At 36.6% G+C, this 19312-nt stretch overlaps 7 protein-coding genes across 7 annotated transcripts; 4 read left to right on the top strand and 3 right to left on the bottom strand.

Annotated features, from left to right (window-relative positions):
• Positions 1-598: 598 nt before the first annotated feature.
• RHIMIDRAFT_203580 (nucleolar complex-associated protein 3) lies at positions 599-2612 on the top strand (the record flags this gene model as incomplete). Its single annotated transcript, XM_023606698.1, has 4 exons — positions 599-1702; positions 1762-2304; positions 2366-2497; positions 2553-2612. 4 exons carry the CDS (start codon positions 599-601, stop codon positions 2610-2612), a joined length of 1839 nt encoding a protein of 612 aa, XP_023465358.1.
• Positions 2613-5248: 2636 nt separating this feature from the next.
• Positions 5249-6038, bottom strand: RHIMIDRAFT_17055 (uncharacterized protein). Its single transcript, XM_023605763.1, has 3 exons — positions 5778-6038; positions 5568-5718; positions 5249-5508 (listed from the first exon to the last, which is right to left on the bottom strand). Exons 1-3 carry the CDS (start codon positions 5864-5866, stop codon positions 5389-5391), a joined length of 360 nt encoding a protein of 119 aa, XP_023465357.1. The 5' UTR covers positions 5867-6038; the 3' UTR covers positions 5249-5388.
• RHIMIDRAFT_17049 (uncharacterized protein) lies at positions 5968-6513 on the bottom strand. Its single transcript, XM_023605762.1, has 3 exons — positions 6329-6513; positions 6041-6280; positions 5968-5977 (listed from the first exon to the last, which is right to left on the bottom strand). Exons 1-2 carry the CDS (start codon positions 6465-6467, stop codon positions 6132-6134), a joined length of 288 nt encoding a protein of 95 aa, XP_023465356.1. The 5' UTR covers positions 6468-6513; the 3' UTR covers positions 5968-5977; positions 6041-6131.
• Positions 6514-15378: 8865 nt separating this feature from the next.
• RHIMIDRAFT_255700 (uncharacterized protein) lies at positions 15379-16501 on the top strand (the record flags this gene model as incomplete). Its single annotated transcript, XM_023611188.1, has 1 exon — positions 15379-16501. The coding sequence occupies one exon, from the start codon at positions 15379-15381 to the stop codon at positions 16432-16434; it is 1056 nt and encodes a 351-aa protein (XP_023465355.1). The 3' UTR covers positions 16435-16501.
• Positions 16502-16504: 3 nt separating this feature from the next.
• RHIMIDRAFT_255699 (uncharacterized protein) lies at positions 16505-16927 on the top strand. Its single transcript, XM_023611187.1, has one exon. The coding sequence runs from the start codon at positions 16539-16541 to the stop codon at positions 16878-16880; it is 342 nt and encodes a 113-aa protein (XP_023465354.1). The 5' UTR covers positions 16505-16538; the 3' UTR covers positions 16881-16927.
• Positions 16928-16962: 35 nt separating this feature from the next.
• RHIMIDRAFT_238308 (uncharacterized protein) lies at positions 16963-18220 on the top strand (the record flags this gene model as incomplete). Its single annotated transcript, XM_023608935.1, has 6 exons — positions 16963-17064; positions 17115-17303; positions 17352-17505; positions 17550-17764; positions 17811-17936; positions 17996-18220. 6 exons carry the CDS (start codon positions 16963-16965, stop codon positions 18218-18220), a joined length of 1011 nt encoding a protein of 336 aa, XP_023465353.1.
• Positions 18207-18667, bottom strand: RHIMIDRAFT_244131 (dynein light chain roadblock-type 1; the record flags this gene model as incomplete). The annotated part of the gene is made up of 4 exons (XM_023610026.1): positions 18207-18262; positions 18319-18376; positions 18426-18614; positions 18665-18667. The coding sequence occupies 4 exons, from the start codon at positions 18665-18667 to the stop codon at positions 18207-18209; spliced, it is 306 nt and encodes a 101-aa protein (XP_023465352.1).
• Positions 18668-19312: the final 645 nt, after the last annotated feature.

Here is a 19312-nt window from a genome sequence, read left to right as displayed (position 1 = left end):
TTTATTGGTCGATTTGAATAAAAAAAAGAGAGAAAAGCAAAAAGTCTTTTTTTAAACTTTGACATGCCAGCAAAGAAGGGAAACAGTAAACCAGCAAAAACTGCTAAAAAACCAAAACAAACAAATGGAAAAAAGAAGTCAAAAGTAATTAATCAAAATAATAAGTGTTATTACAATACTGAATTTATATTATTAGGATAAAGTAAAGGAATTTGTTGCAGTGCCTGAAAAAGACGATTATGAGATCTCTGACGAAGATCTTGAATTCTTTGCAGAAAATAAAGGGTTTACGTCATTTTTGACAAGTTTAGATGCAAAAGAGCTAACAAGGTATATATAAAAAGGGAGCGATCTTGACATTGACTAAATAGATCAAAACAGAAACACAGTCAAGAAACCAAAAGCACCTGTCAAAAAACCAGCTGTAAAGCAGCAGCAATCAGGACTTGAATCATCTGATGAAGAATCCTTGGATAACTTTGAAGAACCAGATTCTGATGAAGAACTGGATAATTTTGAAGAGCCAAATTCAGATAACGAACAGGTGTCAGATGTCGAACAGGAATTGGAAGACATGAGTGAAGAAAAGATGAGTGAAATGCTGGATTTGGGCAGCAAAAAGAAAAAGGCTGCAACCAAACATGACTCAGATGAAGAGATGGATTATGAGACAAAGCCTAGAAAGATCGCAGATGAATGGGCAGGACGTGCAAAGAGTACAAAGCTGCCTATTAAGTTACCTGGTGGTAAAATCATTCAAGCTGAGAAAGAAGAAGCTGAAGAGAAAGATGAGGATGAGGAAATGGAAGAGGTTGAAAGTGATCAAGAAGAAGATCATGTGGAGGAAGAGAAAGAAGAAGAAGAAGAAGAAGAAGAGGTTAAAGTAAGCAAAAAACAACACTTGATCAACAAGAAAGAAGAGTTAGCAACCATTGCAACCAATCTTCAAGAAGATCCTGAAGAACATATTGGAGAATTAAAAACACTGCGTTCTATCTATCGAGATGACAACCCAATTGTGAGAAAATTGGCCTTACTTACTCAACTAGCAATTTATAAAGATATTATACCTGGATATCGTATTCGTCCATTGACAGAAGCCGAAGAAGAACAAAAAGTGTCAAAAGATGTTAAAAAGTTGAGAGAATACGAAAAGTCTTTGCTTATGAATTATGAACAATACCTCAAGGATTTGACAGTACTGACGAGCAAGAAGAAGGCAGAGGAAGACCCAGCCTTATCATTGGTGGCGACTAAATGTCTATGTGAACTATTGGTCAGCAAGACCCACTTTAACTTTCGTCTAGAAATCATGGTTTCTCTCGTGACTCGCATGAGCACTGTTCAGTGGAATGAAGGAGCTGAACTGTGTCGAAAGGCATTGATTGAAGTGTTTGAAAATGACGAATCAGGCAAGTATTCACTTGATGCTGTCAAAATGGTCACTCGTATGGTGAAATCCAAGAGTTATATCGTGTCAGAAAATGCCATCAATTTGTTTTTACATCTTCGATTAAAGGACGAGATGGTTCCTGAAGCAAGTAAAAAGAATGATGACGAGGTTGTAGGCAAAAAGAGAAAGAACAAAGACAAACCATTCTTGACGAAAAAGGCAAAGAAAGCATTAAAAGAAACAAAGGAAATTGAAAAGGAGTTTAGAGAAGCTGAAGCAGTTGTCAGTAAAGAAGAAAAAGAAAAGAACGTAGGTCATACAGCCTGTTTATGTTTCTATAGCTCATCACTTTTTTTTTCTTTTGGTAGCATTCAGAGACACTGAAATTAATATTCGCCTTTTATTTCAGAATATTGAAAAAGCAAGTGACTTCACCTCTTTTACCTGCTGTTTTGGAAGGCCTTTCTATGTTTGCACATTTGATTAATGTAGACATGTTTGATGATTTACTGAATGCACTTCGCGATGTTATGCGATCATTTGAAGATACCAATGCTATTTCACGTACAAGCTCAGGAACAAGAAAAAGGCTATTGTGTATCATTACTGCATTTGAATTGCTATCTGGACAAGGAGAAATGGTTACATATGATTTGAAAGAATTTTACACAGAGATATACAATATTTTATTTAAAGCAACTTACCACACAGCTATCGAGGAAAAGCCTGAAAGTCAAGACATGACAGAGAGCGAAATGATTGTGAAAGGACTCGAGTTGATGTTTTTAAAGAAGAGACAAATTCCGATTGACAGATTAGGAGCATTTATCAAGCGATTTGCATTAGTGGCATTGAATATGCCAACCAAGACAGTGCTGCAATGTCTTCACCTGATACATAAGCTTGTGCAGGTAATTCAATACTTTTTTATATACAATGACAATATAACAAACATTTGTATCTCCATTATAGAAAGATCACCGTTTAGACGCTTTATTACAATCTGAAGACAGAGCGTCAAATGGTATCTACGCACCATTGTTGAATGATCCTGAGCTCTGTAACCCATTTGGAACCAGTTTATATGAACTCTTCCTTTATCAGGTAAAAAAGAAAAAGAAAAAGACAAGAGTTATAAAAAGGCTAATAAAAGAACTAGAACCACTATGATCCTAATGTTAGACGCATTGCGAAAGAATTACAGCAGACAAGTCGTTAATAATTAAATAAAGATAAATAAATACCTCTAGTTCATTTTTTATTTTAGATCTAATAAGCATTGAAAGATTCTCAAAGTGCCTGTGTTATCTGAGCCAGTGCTTGTTCCTTGGAGGAAGCCATTATCAGGAAATCGTCGAGATAAGCTGTTAAGCATATTCCTTTGCGTCTCGCCCATTGTAGCAAAGGTTTGGTTGCCTTGGTGAAAACCCAAGGAGACAGGCTGAGGCCGAACGGGAGGACGCGGCACTGGAACAGTTGTGAGCGTCATCGGAAACAGAGGCACTTGCGGGAGGAAGGATGTACAGGAATATGATGGAAGGCGTCCTTTAAGTCGATTGATGTGAGATAGTCGCCTGGTTGTAACAAGTTGGTGATCGTTTGCAATGTCTCCATCTTGAAGTGGCGCACGGGCAGGTAATAATTGAGTTGTCGCAGGTTGAGAACGGGACGAAGACCCCATTTTTCTTTGGAATCACGAATAAGTTGTAAAGGAAGCCTTGGGAAAGAGGAGGCACCGGTTCGATGACTTGCTCACTGAGCAGAGATGATATCTCGCTGTCGATGATTTGGGTTGTCGTTGTTGGAAGTTGAGTGGTTGGTGTTGGTAATGGATGGATTGCTTGCAGAGGATGAGGAGAGGAAAATGAAGTTGGAAGCCATGATGGAGGACGCTTGGGAGCCATGGGTGTATGGGCTGCTGTAGGGACCGAGACCAAGAAGGCACAGAAAGAGATAAACATCCCCCCACGATGCTTATTTCCTCTTGGTGATGTTGAGGCGAGATTGAAAACCCCGCTGTTGTTGCACATACTTTGACTGAATAATAGAAGTGTTGTTAGTAATGGTGTTAGATGCTGTCGTGTAATCATTAGGAGTCGGGCTGCCAAGGGATATATTAGATGCAGCTGTTGAAGATGATTGGGGCGAGATGACACGATTAGGTCGAGGTCTGGAGCGTCTGCGTGCAGAGGCTTGTACTGCTTGAGCCAGTTTGATGTGGTCCACCATGTCTTTGGGGTCCAAGAGATAGTTCTGAGACTCGTCGGAAGGAGAGTCACAAGAAGCAGAAATACCCTGGAACATGTTAGAAGTATGTTGCTTGGTGATGTGCGATGCCAAATCGGACAGAAGCTCGTGAATAGCCTTGACAAACTCCAAAGATCGCTGACGAGTAGTGTACAGATCCCACTGACTATGAACCAATTGATAGGCGAACCAGTCAATAGGTCGAGTAAGACCAGAGAGACGATACTGGATATCATGCAATTGAGTGTCGAAGCGACGCACGGGACCTGACAGGTTAACCTTATTGAGTTCAGGTAGATCTTAGGAACGAATGGTGTTCTTAGGGCATTTGAATAGGAAATGCCGGCACTCGGTATCTGGATAAGGACGACGAAAGAAATCTTCCTTAATGAAGTGGCAGTGTTCCAAAAGAGCTGTAGAAAGAGTGAAATCAGCCCTGGGAGACCAAACGACCACGTTGGAGTCTTCCTGTAAGAAAGGGGAAGACGCGAACTTAGCTTCCAAGGAGGAAAAGCGGTTAAAGAATTCCATGGCCCATGCAGGGGGCTCGGCTTGATCGTAACCATTGTTCTCAGTATTCATAATTTGACGACAAGTTGTTCAGGTACGTACAAATTCGAACGAAAAGAAGATAAAGGATCAAAAAAAAAAAGCTTTTTATATTACTGCATTTTATTTTGCGTTGTACAATTCGAATTAATAAAGAAATGAATGATTACAACAACCAAGATCACAAAGCTCGAAGTGTAATGATTGGAAAAACCAGGCAGTTCAACTATAGAAATAATCAGATAGTAAAATTGATTTTATTTAAACGTTTAGGGTGTGGGAATAGAATATGCGAGTGTAGGAATAGGAGCGTGTTGGAATCCGACAGCAAAGACATTTATCGTTGGAATATTCATCAAACTCATAGTTTTTTCAAGGCGTAACTGCATTAAAAGTTTATGATCAGATTACTGATACATTAGTATACCTGAAAGCTTACCTTCATTATCAACGATACGGTTAGCATTTCTAATGTTTTTGCAAAGTTGTTCATGTTAGAGCCAATTTCATATGATTTTGACCTATTCATGCAACAGATATATCCTTTGGGATGATTGAGGATGATGAATTCAATGACTAAACCTAGAAACAGCCGTTCTTAATAAGACAAACAAATTAAAAAAATGACAAATTGCTTACCACTTTGGACATATCCTATAACTTCAATTTCTTTTGTTATTTTTGTGTTCCAATCAACGTGCTGACACAAATTGAACAGCATATCTTTCAGAGTTTTGGGGAGTTTCAGTCTTGACTCATACTTGTATTTTTTTCCCGTTGGACCGTCATAAAAGGATGCTGCTTCGCACGCACCAAATTCCAACGGCCTATTTCCTTCACGTACTGCTTGTATTATCATATCAGGTTTATATCCTATCCTTTTTCTTCCAATTCTTTCTTGTGACTCTCGTTTTCGTTTGCCGCTTGAAAAGGATGACTTGTTGTCTCTGCAAAAAAAGTTGTTAAAACGGTATTGCAGGCTATAATACAAAATAATGTTTTCTATACCTGGTGCAGTTGATTCCATCAAGGTTACCGAAAAATTTGTCAATCACGGGAACCCATACGTTGCTGTTGTACCATTGCTCTTGTTGTTTTATCAGGAGAGGATTTGGATTTCTCTCATATAAATGTATTCTAAAGTATTGATACAATTAAATTAATTAAAGGACTTTTTCTTAATTTTTGATAGTATTGGCTTACAACGATTCAACTGCGTAGCATATTTTATCGATGTGAAACTCATCAGAGGTAGGATAATCAGAGTATCTTATCTCTGCATACTTCAAGAGAACTCTTTTGACTTCTTTGATATTTGTCTATAAAATAAAATAAATTACTTGGATTTAGTAATATAAAACTACAACAGATCTGTTACCTTGTTCATTTCTTGTATCAAATTAAGTATGCTTTCCGGCAAAGTTGTGGTTTCTAGTTCGGTTTCGCGAGTAATTTCATCCCATTCTTGTCCAGTAAAAAGTTTCTTCATCTCTGAGTCGGATGTATCGAGGATAAATGAATGCACAGCACTGTTCAAAATACAATAAATAAATAAATAAATAAAATAATGGTTTAGAAGATTCCTTACTGCTCTCGTTCCAGTTCCATCCCGTAATCATAAAGGACGTCTTCCACAGTTCTTCCTGAGCATAACTTCCACTTCATTTGGTTATCCATTGCCTTGAAAGAGCTCTCAAATTTTCTGAAGCTGAGATCCGTCAAGAGTTTTATAGATTCTGAGCAAGCAACGGACGAATCGGCAACGGAGGATTCAGCAGTTTCATCGTTCTGAAATAAATTAATTTTGAGTGATTATTTGATCCCATTCAAAATATTTATCAAATTGTTTACAATATTGCTTGAAGTTGATGGTGTTGATGACAGTAGAGGATCTTGAGAAAAATCCAAACTTTCCGGTGCTATGGAAAAAAATTAGTGCATACTACAAACTTAATCCAACTGAAATGTCAGTACCTGCGCATTTGTTTCTATTGTAGTGACGTTGAAGGCCACGGACTGTTTCAAAATACTTTTGACAAAAGCATTTGAATTTTGAGCTGCCACTTTCTCTAAAAATCGTTGCAGATTCACCTAAGTTCAAAAGATTAGTTCACAGTAACATTTGAAAACTATTTTTACCATTCTCAAGTATAATATGAGCAGCTGACGAATGTTGATCTCTCTTATGACTTTTAAGAGAATTCAAGGTAGTGAATGATAACTGGCAGATTTCGCAAGTAAGCATTTTGAAAAAAGAGAGAAACCCATTTTGGTGCATCTGGTGAATCTGGTGCACCTATTTTGGCGCATCTGGCGCACCCTATTTTGGTGCATCTGGTGCACCTATTTTGGCCAATCCAGTGCACCCATTTTTGCGAATCTGGCGAATCCTTTTTTCTTGTGGTCACAACGTCTTTCAGAGCGCTTGACCATTACGACACTTGTCCAAGAATTTATAAGAATGGCTAACAATGCCTTCAAAGTCACTTAACCGCAAACTATTAGATACTTTACTGATCCGTGTCATCAACGTTTCCTTCTCAAGGAACTTATTACGTTTCACTTTACTTTTGACCACTGACCAGAATTGCTCAATTAGGTTGAGCTCAGGCGAATATGAAGGCAAGTAAGCACAGTGGTAGCCACGAGGTTCTATGTATTTGCAATGTCCTCCGATATATGGATAGGAGCATTGTCCATCACAAGGTAATGACCTTTCATGTGCTGATACTGGTCCATTTCATCCATTGTGGCCTTCAGGAAGCTAACGTAGTGTCCTATCACTGCTCCTTTGCTCGCATGCCCAACGTTATCCCCTCGTTTTCTCTTTTTATTGGATGGAGGCTGAGGAAGTCTAAGGCTGTATTCGATTAAACCTTCAGCAGAAATCGCGCTTAAAATGGTTGTTGTTGCTCATGTTTTCGGAATTGTAACCACTGCTGATGTACCTCTCTTTGACCATGCAATAATACGTTTCAAATTAATATGGAAAGCGAACTCGTCAAGAAAGACGCAGTTTTTCGTAAAATCCATGTCAGTTTTTTCCCATTTACGTATCCAATCCAAGCGCTCTTGAATCTTTTCTTCGCTATTACGACCTACGGGTTGAAGCCGAGCTTTTTTGAGAGACAGATTGCAATGCTGTTTGGCAAAATCAAATAAAGTGGTTTTCGATACTTTTAATTCTATGAATATATGCTTTAGCTCCTTCATCAATTCATCTAGGACGATGGAAGCGTTCTCATCAATGCATCTGAGAATAATGTTTTTGTGTTTCTCATAGAGAATACGTGGACGGCCACCCATTCTCCGTTTTTCAAAGATACTCTCAGGATCCTTCTCGTACTGTTTAGCCCATTTTTGCCCTGTGCGGGCATGAATCCCAAGCTGTGTCGCAGCAGCAGCCGCACTCAGGCACTTCTCAAACATCAGCTTGAAGAACCTCACTTTGTCCTGATCAGAATAGCGTGTATAATTTCGTTTCGCTGATGTTCCCTTTACAACATCATTACTATCCTTTATCTGATTGTCCATCTGCATTGTCTCTTCTTCTTCTTCGATCGCCAGAGGTCGTTGAGCTAAATATTATGTATGAGAGCCCAATGTTTCAAGACGAAACTGCTCCTCATCAACAATATAATCCATTGGTTCAGGTCTGCCATACTCATCGACGACAGAACCTTTTCCATTTTCAAATAAGAATTGAATGTTCATTGTCTGTAATTTTTGGTGTAATGTGAAAAAGAAACGAAACGAAAGATAGACATTTGGATGTGCTCTTATATAATCAACAGATGTCAAAACTTGTGCAACAGAATATACTTAGCAACAAGACAAATGATTTGTTAGTCATGGCGAATTCATATTTCGTACAATACGAATTTTGTTCTTCTTATCAGGCGAATTGATTTTCCAATATAACGAATTTACTTTTCGTGCAACCCGAATTTTGTTCTTTACTCAGGCGAATTTACTTTCCGGAAAGAGTGTAGGTTACCACGACAACTTAAAAAAATAAACTGTGGATAAAATAATAAGCTTGTGTTCAATCCACGTGGTAGGCATCTCCACTTAGCGATTACTTTAAAAGGAAATTGAAAAATACTAAAAAAAAGTGGTGTTATCTTCTTGGCAGCCACTAAAGTCAGCTTAAATGTTTTGAATATTTTACTCTCGACATAATTACGACATCCGAACATATGATTTATAGTCAGAATGTATTATCTTGACCATATATGTACCGTTCAAAGATTTTGTTGTCTCATATGCTGTACACTGTAGCTTTTCAACACAGCTCCACTACGTCAGTATTTTTCGATCAATGTATATAAAAAAACCTACGCCGTCAATGCGTAAAGCTGTGCGCGATTGTTTAAATTCGTTACTGCTGTTGGTATTCAAAACTAATTTTTTCCATCCAAGCTTGGGTCACAATGACAACATTTGCATAAATAGCAGCTGTAGATTATCTCTTCTGTAAAACTCATACGTACATTGTTCTTTTCAAATGTTTCATTAAATTTGATTATGTCTATATGACATTTTCAACTACTAGTATAGTTAATCTTACTTTGCTGTCGATTCAATAAGTTTAGTTACAACAGGTGCATTATTGAAATTAAACAGCTGACTCTACATATACATCTTTGACATGAGTGTTTACCTTTCCGATTGCAATTCCGTTTTACAGAAACCCGAAATAGTATTTGAAACTGCTGCTACATACTAATCGAATGCTATCAGCTTAAGTCAAAAAAATTCTAAGCGCTTGACAATAAATTATGTTTAGCCGTTCTAAATAAAGCTTATACATACAGTCTTGTTCTATCAACCCTTAATAAAACAAAACTCATTTCAACACAAAGCATTGTCTAATGCGTCTGTTAAGGACGGTCATCACTTGAGAGTTCATATGTGTAAACTGAGTTACGAAGCGGAACATATAATCCAATTTATTAGCCCTATCAGATCTTGAACGTGCCCGTTTTGTTGAGAGAGTAATTACTAAAGAATCGTCATTTTATTACACTGCTAAATATTATATTTTGGTTTCAACGAGGTCAAGCGTACTGCTAACGGAGACACAAAGCGCAATGAATTAGATATGCCCTAATGCACTTTTTGGGGGGAAGCTCTTGGGGTATGGATAAGAGAAGTTGGTAGTAGCAATACCCGATCTGAATGAATTGGGCAAAGATCTGATTAGATTAGCAACTTAAGCAAGAGTATGTGCTTTGATGCTTATCTTTCATAGGAGGTTGCCAAATCAAGGTGTGTATGTCGATGCTTATTTCTGGTATATCTACCACAGCTATACTGAGGGTCTTGTCGTGTCCTTTTTATGCTGTACAATTGGAAGACAGAGATCAAAAACAACCCAGCAATCAGCAGCATTGATTATAAACCTTTCTATTTGGTATATTTTTAAACAGCAAAATTCAAAAATCGTACCTGTGCTTATTTGAATACATTATTCATGTCAAGAGTATCAATCATTGTGTATAAAGAAAGCACGGGTGACAATCTCCGAAAGTGGTGTGTAAACTTTAAGCCGTCTTGTGCCTTGTTTGACCAGACGCATGTGCCATTTTATCTATTTCCTCACCCCATGTGCGCATCCTTTTCCCTTTTATTTCGTTAAAGATAAGCTCTGCTCTACCTTGTTGATCCAGCCCTTGTTATTAAAAAGTGTGATAATCAATAATCCCTTCTTTTAAATCCTTGTTTCACAGGTCTAGACACGCTTCTTCTTCTATTGCGTTATCTTGGTGCATCCCAGAAGATGCTCTTGCCATGATTTCCTTATGGCGAGCAAAATGTAGACATAAGAGGGAGATCATATTTGCTCTTCATCAATACATGAGACATATGACCTGAGTTAATCACATAAATCCTGTACATAGACATTGATAAAAAAAAATAAAAAAAAGAGAAAAGATGGTATTATTCATAACACCATGTGTGCAATCTATTTGGTTTCATTAGAGCACACAAGATAGATCAGATACGCTTTCATGAAACTTGTGATAAAATACCACAACGTGGCTATTACACCAAAAAACAACATTAATACGTCACAGAGAAACCCTTTTTTGCAGAAAAATATAGACATTGAAATATATCCCCACGATATTTGCTCAATTTGACAATCTCTATCTGTATATTTCCCAGGGTGAAAAAGTCAAGATGATCATGAATGCTTGCGTTTAACGGCTTCTCTCTTTTTTTTTTTTCCAATCACAAATGATGTTGCATGTTTAAACAATTCAAATATGCACAAATTGAAAAAGAGCACCCTATATCTACATTTGATATCTGGACCGAAACATTGTCCGATTAGCAATATGAGTTGTTTATGTACCAGCCACTGTCTTTTTGGTTGCACCAGTTACCTTGAGGATAGTACACTGAATATTCGGGATCCAAGTGGGCAGATGTAGTTTTTTTTGTCAAAACAAGTGCAACGCTGCAGTGTTATTGTTATTGCCTATGTAATAAGAGTACATGTGATTGATGAGTACAAGGGACGGCCCTTACGGAATTGCCAGAAGTGTTAAAACGATGATAGCAAGTATTAGACTTTCTTAAACTGCGACTGTCTGTAAAAGGGCAAGACCAGTCTAGCACGGACTTTGGGCCCTGTCTATTTTTACTGAAAAAAAATGGATAAAAATAGTTTAACCGCAACAGTAAATAGGTACCAGATGAGACCGTGTTGGGGCACATCTTTATTATTATGGAAAAACAAAGTCATAGTTGCTATTCTTCAAAATGATTTTACATGTGAATTTATAAGGCGTTACACATAGCATTGACACGATTATTTAAATGTCTCTCTTCTTCTTCTTCTTTGTCTTCCTTTGTCAAACTTGTTCTTTTTTTTTCTTTATTTTGCTTTAAGCATATGTGTGTGGTTACGAATAACGTGACATTTATGAATAACAGCAAGATCAATCAAAATGAGTCAATTCCGTCTCAGACGGGTGCCAATTGTCTTTGTCTTATTTGTGGTTCAGTTGTCCACCAAACACAGGTAATCATTATATAATAAAAATAAGCGTGTGTATATTTATATTCTTATCTTAGCACTGTCCTGTATCTGCATAGAAACAAATTAATGTAGAGAACCATGTATACCCCTATCCTAACTAATAGCAACCTTCAATCTCCAAAAAAAGACACAAAAGCATTCATTTAGACATACTTTATCAACTTTTCTTATGCTCATATATTATTACACTTATGCTTTATGATACACTGTGCATGCATTTTTGTTAAATTTATAATAAGGGATCTCCAATAAAAATTACTTTATATGGAACTAATTAAATTCAAAGTGATCGGAAATAGAATTTGAATTTTATCATTAAATTTTTGAGATTCAGTACAAAACACTGTAGGACACATACAACTTTCTGAGACGATTTTTTAAGCGTATGAGGTATTTATTCTGCCCAATCAGCCGGATTCCAGTGATAACATGCTGGTCTGTATACGTTCTATCTGTGGAAATAGGGATTATTCAGCAGAGCATAGAAACACCAAAAGAAAGTTTGAGTCCGAGTCTAGATATTTCTATGCATATACTAGATGTTTCTACACAAATCTACACCTTTCTAATTAGAATGCCTAATAAAAACAATACCTAGCTTGTTCTAATTCTAGTTCAAGAGTTTCTTTGCAGCTACTTTGGAGAAAAACAACAATGAGCTATTCCCTTCACTTTATCACCCAGGCTGCTTAAAAATAAATTCACCTGTCGTATTCTACGTTGAATAAGGGTCGATAAGCAGTGTCTACATATCAATAACAAAAGCTTAGTAACATAAACTGACTAATCACAATAATAATTACAATTTTATATAACAAGTGTAACTATCAATTCTATAAAGATGTGAATGTCTGATACAGCTTGAGTTTTTTTTTTTTTTTTTTTTGCAATGTCCTTTGGTAATAATTGTTTAATATCTTCTTTTTTCAACATGCCATTTTCTTCTAAGACTGAATTTACAATAAGCTCCATTATTTTAGAGCTCATAACAGAGCAAATATCATTTTTTGAGGCGTTATTCAAAAGTGTGTATATTGTGTACGGCTGGGCTGTTATATCTTGAGTAGCATCTGGCCAGAGAATACGTACTACGCTGATGAAATTTAGATCGTAATTGTCTAAAATGTACTAATGCGTCAGAAAGTATTAAACTATTAGGATTGTTTAATATCTTGTTTACCAGATGAATGGATGAAGTTGATAAAAACATTCGTGTATTTTCGAAGGGGTGAAATTCTTCGTTGATGGTCCTACTTCTGGTGCTAGTTTTGAATCATCAATTCTTATACTGGAAATGACCAACAAGTTCATCGTTTTCGAGCCAAGTGCTAGTTTCTTAGGCTTGTCAACATTTATTTTTGTTATTTTAAACTTTTTGAAATATTATGAGGATAAATTTGATATGAATGATTCTTGTGTAGTTGACACATTTTCAAAATGAACGTCAATTGATGGCTATCTACCATATGACTCCACACCACTCAAAAGAAGCGCTTGATTCCATCAACTAATACAGTGTCGGCCAACAATTGCGGCATAGCCATGTACATAAAGGGCGTTTCCTCTAGTGGTTATACAATATGTTAAGATATTCCTCAGTAATATGTCTGTATTCTTCAAATTCCAGAAGCTGGTGATGTGTGCTTTTACCCACTACCTATGATGGTGTCCAACAAAACTTTTCACCATCTTGATTGGTGTTTCTTTTCAAGAAGAAACAGATAAAAAGAAATGTCATTATTTATTTATTCAACTTTTATGTTGTCAGTTCGATCAGCGACGTGTAGTTTTGATAAACTCTTATTTTACATCAAAGAATATTTCATTGGAAAGCTGTACATCTATAGGAGAAGAAGTGCCTGTAGCATCGGTGGTCAAATGGATATATACATTTAGAATAATGACGATATCATTATCTTCAACATTAAGTTCAGGCATGTATTCAACTGGCTGTATAAAAGCTCAATCACTATGCACGAGTTTTCTTGATGGGATACTCTGAGAGAATTTGCCTAAATTACACAAGAGTCAATTATGTAACCCAAAGATTAATTCAACTTTCTTTGATTGCATTCAATGCAGATAATGATACGCATATCATTGAAATTTATTCGAAGCAAAAGAGGAAGTGATTAAAAAACGGGAAGGGATGGAGAGTAAGGACGGAAGGAGGATGGAAAGGAGGAGTAAGACAATATCTATAAAGAACATAATTACAATACTTTTTGGTATGCAAAAAGATAAACAAAAGAAAGAGAAAAGAAGAATAGATAAGATGGGGGAATTAACCATAATGGAAGCTAAATCCACCAGGATGTTGACGTCTACCACCTGGATAACCATCACCAGGGAACCCTCCACCAGGGAAACCAGAGGCGCCGTGGAATCCACCACCAAATCCACCACCTGGGAATCCACCGCCACCGCCAAACATTTGAGCAAAGATATCATTGACGTCGACACCGTCCATACCTCCACCTGGGAAGCCTCCAGAAGCTCCATCGAGGTCGACGCCTGAATCATATCGAGCCTTCTTTTGAGGATCACTTAGGATGGCATAAGCCTCACCAATTTCCTTGAAGCGAACCTCAGCCTTCTCATCGCCTGCGTTCTTATCAGGATGATACTGTAGAGCAAGCTTACGATAGGCCTTCTTGATCTCTGTTTCTGTTGCAGTCTTGGTCAATCCCAAAACCTTATAATAGTCCTTACGCTGTGATTTCTTTAGTTCGAGCTCTGCCTTGCGCAGTAAATTCTGGTATTCTCTATTTGATCCATCCGTTTGAACCAATCGCTGATAATCTCTTACTGCTTCCTCGTATTTCTCTGTCTCCATGTAACAAGCAGCACGTCGACTATAGGCTTTATAGAATTCGTTGTCCAACTCGATGGCTTTATCACAATCAAACAAAGCATCTTCAAACTTTTTCTGTTTTTGCAGCACAGCAGCACGATTTGAGTACAGACGAGCGTTCATATGGGCGTTATTAGGGTCAATCTGAAGGGCAGCCGTGTAGGCGTCGTAGGCCTCTGATAGTCGGTTGGCTTTGAATGCTGCATTACCTGCCTCCTTTTGTGCTTCGATTGCCTTGGCCATCTTGAGAAGTGAACGAGCTTTGGCAAAGTCAGGGTCACATCGAAGCGCTTCGATACAGTGAGCAGCTGTCTTTTGATTATCACCTTGACTGTAAAATACACGGGCTCGTAGGTATAAAGCATCTGGGTTTTGAGAGTCTAAGCGAATAAGTGAACTATAATAAAAAAAAGATTAGTTCAGAGAAAAAAGTTAAAAAAGATCGAGCTTTACTTGACGATACGGCTTGCTTCTGAATAATTCTTTTCACCAAGGGCACACTCAGCCTGTAAAGCCCTCCATTTGACAGGCACTTGATCTGCATCGATAAAACTGATGGCACGATCGAGACTGTTGCGGGCAAGTGGATATTGATCGTTTTCCATAAATGTCTTTACTTGAGTAAGATACATCTGAACGTTCTGCAGGGCATTATATTCTCTCTGAGCCGATTTGGGATCCAACTCGTAGGCACGTTGAAGCAAACGAGTCGCCTCTTCTATATTGCCCATGTTGAGGTGACATTTGCCACCTCTTGAATAGGCCTTGGCATTAGTGGGGTCTAAATCTGTAGCTGTGCGACAGTCCGAGATAGCCTCTTTGTATTTCTTTTGCATCAAGTAGGCCGCGGCACGATTATTGTAGTAGGTGGATGTTTTTGGAGAAGCATCTATATTGTCATTTAGTCCTCGTCAGTATATAAATAATAAGTGAGGACTAACCAATGGCTTGACTGTATAGCTTAATAGCCTCATCATAGTGGCCGAGTTTATATTGCTCATTAGCCAAGTTTTTGATTTCTTCTGGAGATCTAGTTTATCATTAGTGAGCAAAGCAAGAGGAAAAAGTGCAGCAAGAGATGTTGTATTTATTTTACGGCTGAACGTCAATATCCATAGAAGACATGATGCTATACAATAAGAGTAAAAGAGAAAGAAAGAGAGAAAACAGCTCGAAAAAAAGATAATAAAAAAATTTATCCTAAAAACGATAGTCACCATGGCAACAGTTTCTATAGAATTTGCCAGAACATCTGTTCTTTATTCCTTTTTTTTTATATATATCATGGAAAGTGACCATATAAATAAACGGCCTAGACAAGAAGAGAGCACCAATAATGACTTTAATTTTCTAAGTCTTGATTTTAATATACCACCTGTACAAGACTTTGATTTTCCTATCCACACTGTATTCACTTTGATTGTTGGAGGTAAAGAGTACAAGCTTAGTTGGAAGACATTAAAGAACGATGGACCAACCAATTTTTTTGTTGATTATTTTAATAAAAAGAAAAGTACAAGAGTGATTCATTTGGACAGAGATTCAAGTACGTTTGACTTGATTGTAAAGCATCTAAGAGGATATTATGTTCGACCGGCAAATGATATTGAACATCAAAGCCTATTGACGGACGCATACTTTTATGGACTAGAGAGATTAAAAAAGATGTTGGAAGAGTATGTATATGTGAATGTTGGAGGTAGAATATTCAAATTACCATGGAGTTTGTTTCAAAAGACGCCGTCATCCAACCTGTTTAATGGACCGTTGATGTATTCGATGAAGGGGCATGTAAGCACGATTTATATTGATAAAAACCCGGATCTCTTTCAAGATTTGATACAAATGCTACGTGGATATCAAGTTGAAATTAAAAATGACGTACATCGAGAGAATCTCATCAGGGACTCACAGTACTACGCGTTTAAACATATTACAGAGAGACTACAGATAAAAAAGCTGAATGAGCAAGAAGTCTTGATTTTATTAAAAGATTTAAAGATAAAAGAGTTGACAACAATGGGAAACGAGATAAGATACAAAGAGCATAAACTGTTTATTCAAATCAATGAAGCACAAGTGAATGAATACAAGCTGAATGAACATTCAAGACTAGACGAGATTGGAAGCTTATTTAATGCCAGCATAGATTATCAAATCAGCATTAACACAGATACAGTCATGATCATGAATGACAGTATTTTTCAAGATGTACTCTGTCCTAACTTTGTTATTCAAAAAGGCATCTTTTATCTTCTACTTGACAACCAAATGATTCATTTGATTCCAGTCAAGTTACAGCTGACGTCTTCTATCCATGCAGCAAAGCAGTTCTTATAGTTGTACAATCATTTGATTGGATCATGCATTCTTTTATAGTAATTTTATAAAGAATTAAGCTCTGTCTCTTTTTTTTTTTTTTTTCTTTTTTATACATCTCTAAAATGCCTTTTCGTTGCAGATGTGGAAGAACATTTGAAAAGACAGATACGTTTGCTACTCATACATCCTCATGCGCTCCATTTCACCGCCGTCGTATGTCTGATACATCATTTCAATCTGTAAATACTCCTCAACAACCTCAATCAAGACATAGTTCACTCCCTTTTATCAACACATCTTCCATTGCTGAATCCTTTACGAATTTTCTATCTTCTCCTACTAAAGAAACCCCTCCAGATAACCTGTCTACTTCAATGCCATCTCTTTTTATGCCAACTGCTTTATCTATTCAAAATGCATTTGAAAGAAGAAGGTCAATGTCTTATAACGATGAAAAGAAATAATAATAATAAAAAAAAGAAATCATTTATGCATATTTAACTGTCACAGGCGTAAATTTCATTTTTTTTTTTTTTATTTACACAAATGCAGCCAAAGAGGCAAATAGACTACAAGTGTTCACTTTGTGATAAAGTTTATAAGAAGCCTAGTAAACTAAAAGAACATGAAAGAACTCATACAGGAGAAGTAAATACTCCCCTAATTTTTATTATTATTTGTATTGACCAATCTCATAGAGACCCTTTGTTTGTCATTTCCCTGATTGCAGTAAAGCATATTTTAGATCTTCGCATCTCAAAGTTCATTTAAAAAGCCATGCCAACGTTAAAGACTTTGTTTGCTCTTTTGATAATTGTGATGCCGCCTTTATGACCAAACAACATCTTCAACGTCATGAAAAGTCGCATACAGCTCCCTTGTTGAAGGTACACTAAATTTACACACACAGAATTTATATTAATTTTATTCAAAAGTGTGATTTCCCAGGTTGTACACAAATGTTTGCCAAACGATTTCAATTAAGGTGGCATAAAGCTTCCCATACTAAAAATTCCCATGTATGTGAATGTGGAAGTACTTTTGACACTTTGGCTGCTTTAGAAAAGCATCAACAAAGAGTACACATCAGTAAGTATGAACGATGATAATAATATATATTAACCATTGAACAGATCCTGTATTATATCACTGTAATCAATGTGAAACTGTGTTCAAAAAATGGTCAGAGTTACGCAGACACATTAAGCAAACCCACCCTATAGTTTGTACGATATGCAACAAGACGTATACCAAGCAAAATAACCTAAAACAGCACATCAGAGAGAAACATTCAGGTGATTGCTCTGTTCAATGTGAATGGCCTGGGTGTAGTTCTGTCTTACAATCTGTAAGTTGTAAAAGTGTGAAAATGTACCCTATTGACACATAAATAGAAGCGAAGCTATAGAATCCATGTTGCACTTGTGCATGAACAGGATGTACGCTTCAAGTGTGATATATGTGCCAAAGGCTTTCCTTACCAATCAATGCTTCAAAAGCATCTCTTGTCTCACACTCCGGTAAGTGGTATAAGCGTGTGTATTTATCAAAAGTAAACACATATCCAATGATATCATAGAAACCAAAGTCTCCAAGAGCGAAATCTCCCTCACTTGCTGAACAGCTGACAGGACACAATCACTATAAAAAACAAGATTACCCATATGAATGCCCTTTCAAAGATTGTCAATACAAATTCACAAACACGTATTTATTAAGAAGACATTTGGAGAGTCAGTTTCATGCTGAGGATGTAAAATCTTTTGTGGCTAATAATACTACTACAACTACTATTGCTGAATAACTTCACTTGGATTTTGAATCACGATCAATAGATAGTCTTGATCTTAAAAGATTATTAATATACATGTAATAATAATAATAATAAATGTCTTTATATACCCGGTGCAATCATTATTTCATGCTTTTTAGTTCTCACTCTTAAGAATGTCAAGTCGTTCTAATGACACATGAGCAGTTTTGTTTTTTATAGAATAGATAAAACTTACTTGATCATCAAGCGTCTTTACTGCTGTTCTTGCTTGTTGAATCAAAGAAGCAATCAACTGTCCATACTGTTTTGTCAATTCATGGTCCAGAGTGGATCGAATGGCAGCACCCTCAGCATTAACAATCACTACTGCTTTTACTCCCTTTTTACCGGATATGCGTTTCAAAGTCTCATCTACATCAAATGTCTATTGTAATGAGTTGTTTTTTCTTTTTTTAACTTGCTTTTTTTTTTTACCATTGTTTTATAGTTAATTTAATAGTTAATTAGTTGGGTATATTTAAAGAAAAGTGAAAGAAAAAAAAGACGGACATCCAATATGAGAAATAAAGGTACATGTTGTCTGCTTTGTAGGGTATTGGTTGTGTGTGTGTGTGTCTATAAGCAATTAAATAGTTTGTCATTGTTCATACCTATCAAAAGATCTCCCTTCTTGTTGGGCAAAATCTGGGATATATATAGCATCATCATAGCTGGTCACTGTAAAGCAAATATATGTGCTTCTCAACGCACACATATACAGAGAGAAAACAAGATAACAGAACAAACGCGTCCTCTATTGGACATTGAACTGGATTGAATTGGGAATATAAAGTTGGTTATGAATATATATTGAATCCAAACAAAAGGCATTGGTTTTCTCTATTAAAATATCATGGATGATTTTAATTATCTTTAATGAACCTAAAGTTAATTTAGCAAAGCATATTTCTCTTATATATTCTAAAAGACTAGACAACAGACGTGAACTATGCGCTTTTTTCAAAAGAGTGCAGATGTACACAGTCTTTTCAGAAAGTAAAGTCGTATTTTTGCAGTTTTTATAATACAATTTATACGAAAAAGCGACAAGTCAGCGCGACATCTCTTTCTGGAAATGGTGTA

The sequence above is a fragment of the Rhizopus microsporus genome (genome assembly GCF_002708625.1).
Source record: "Rhizopus microsporus ATCC 52813 unplaced genomic scaffold scaffold_10, whole genome shotgun sequence".
NCBI classification, from domain to species: Eukaryota; Fungi; Mucoromycota; class Mucoromycetes; order Mucorales; family Rhizopodaceae; genus Rhizopus; species Rhizopus microsporus.
This window is presented reverse-complemented; position numbering and strand designations above follow the sequence as displayed.